This window comes from Austrofundulus limnaeus, unplaced genomic scaffold (assembly GCF_001266775.1).
Source record: "Austrofundulus limnaeus strain Quisiro unplaced genomic scaffold, Austrofundulus_limnaeus-1.0 Scaffold377, whole genome shotgun sequence".
Taxonomy (NCBI): Eukaryota; Metazoa; Chordata; class Actinopteri; order Cyprinodontiformes; family Rivulidae; genus Austrofundulus; species Austrofundulus limnaeus.
Window position 1 is genome coordinate 24,461 of NW_013952779.1, and position 2,049 is coordinate 26,509.

A 2,049-nucleotide genomic window follows, 5' to 3' on the forward strand; every position below is an offset into this window, starting at 1 on the left:
GGTGTGCTGGCAGGGATGAGCTCAGTCAGACGTTTCTTTTGTTCTTCTGTAAACTGACATTTCACCTCAAGACAAAATCATCAAATCTCTCATCAGCTTTCTGTTTGTGGCGTGTTAAAATAAATTAGTAATGTTTACATTTACTTGCAGATACTTTCAGTTTGCTCACATTTACCTGTCTGAGCCCTTCACCTGGTATGCCACAGCARTTTTRTTGCTAGTTTGGCRTTATTTGCTATTTCCTCGTTGCTTYGCTCAAATCTGAACTTGACCAGATCATCACTGGTAAGTGTGAAGCCGTAGTTTGTCTCATAGTCAATATTAGCAATGACTGGCTCTTCTGTGGTCCTCACTTTTCAGACAATCCTGTTTGTCTCACAAACATRAACATGAAGTATCTGCTGGGTTTCAATTGTTATCATGATGAATTATTGTTGATGACGTGAGGAAAATGAATGTCTCTTTATTCAGACATCTGAATTCAAAGTGGACATTTTCTTCTCAGAGTGGTAGAAATGGTCTCCAGCAGATATGAGACAAACATCTGATGGCAGAATTTGCAGGATTCCTTCCTGACTTCAAGACAATCAGTGTGATCATATGGGCTGCACAGTTTGTGCTCATTAGTCAGTGTTTGTTTGTGTTTCTCTGCCAAGATCATGAAGCCTCAAGAGGCAGAGCTGGTTGCTGAAATCTCAAAGGTAAGGTTCTCTCAGGATAAGCTTATTTTGTATTTGAAAATGATCATAAGTCAAATGGGACATTTTTAAAGTGAGAGCCAGGATTATATTTTGTTGCTCTCTAATCTCAGATAACCTTTGTGTTGCCTTGTTATTTTTTCCCCATTGTGACTCTTTAGCTGCAATGCATGGTCACAGAGCTGAAAACAGGCTTTAGCAACGCACTGTCAGAGCTCAGTGAGATCCAGCAGGGAGACATGGACCTGAGGGAGAAGCTGGAGGAGAGCAGGAGGAGCTGTCAGAAAAAAGCCCTTSGACTGGAGACTCTCGTGGAGTCTCTGAGGGTGAGACTGAATAAAACACTCAGACAGGAAGATTAACTCCTGAGCTTTATCAGATAATGCTGAATGAGTTTCTGAGAATAAAGTACATCTTTGTTGAACTTACAGGAGGAACTTTATGTGATGAGGGGTCAGATCGTTCAGCTGTACAGCAACAGATATGAACACAACTCCACATCCAAACAAAGGTAAAAACTCAGTTACAGAGCTGTACAGAAATCTTAAACTTTTTAACATCTAGTCTTTCATTCCAGGGTTTGGATTTTATGACATTAATCATGTTCAGTTCAGATTTTTTGTTTTATTTATTTAACCAGGCAAATCCCATTGAGATCACTCTTTTGCAARGGAGGCCTGTGCTTGAAGGCAACCTATTGTTCTAYAAGTTTTTGTCTGTGGGGGAAAACTTTAGTACCCRGAGAAAACCCACATAAGCACAAGRGGAACRTGCAAACRCYACACAGAAAGACCCCAAGTCYGAACCAGGGATCAAACCCTGGCTGTGAAACAACAGTGCTWACCACTGARCCACCATACTACCAAATATTTAATAATTGGTCATTTCTCAGAAACAAATGTTTTATTTACCCTTCTGCTATGATAAGGGCTGCATTATATATTATTATTCTCATCTATTCATAACCAAATTTATGTTTTTCTTATTTGATTAAAAACATGATACTTTTGGACTGAAGCTGTGTAAGTAAACAACTACTTGTTCAAGATTTTATTTATTTATTGCTAATGTAAAGCTGAAAAACCTTGACGTCCCTGCTGCTTTCAAGACCCAAAACACATAAGGGCAAAGACTCGTTACACCCCAAAGATCCTGTCCCCCAACACAACAAGAGTAATATTGTGTAATGTTGTTAAGTGCCAGGAGGACTGTGACCAGTTATACATTAGGGAAACAAAACAGCCACTGTTCAAAGCAATGACCCAACACAGAAGAACAACATCATCAGGTCAGGACTCTGCAGTTTACACTCATCTACTGGTCAGGACTCTGCAGTTTACACTCATCTACT

The 2,049-nt window shown here is 39.6% G+C and overlaps 1 protein-coding gene across 1 annotated transcript in view; it reads left to right on the forward strand.

The window, feature by feature from the left end:
* Positions 1-578: 578 nt before the first annotated feature.
* Positions 579-2,049, forward strand: part of LOC106528407 (rho guanine nucleotide exchange factor 33) — a gene marked incomplete at its 3' end in the record, with an annotated part of 15,375 nt that continues 13,904 nt past the window's right edge. The window contains 3 exon segments of the mRNA XM_014023565.1: positions 579-701; positions 860-1,024; positions 1,130-1,209. Of these exon segments, the coding sequence (XP_013879019.1) occupies positions 660-701; positions 860-1,024; positions 1,130-1,209 (287 nt within the window).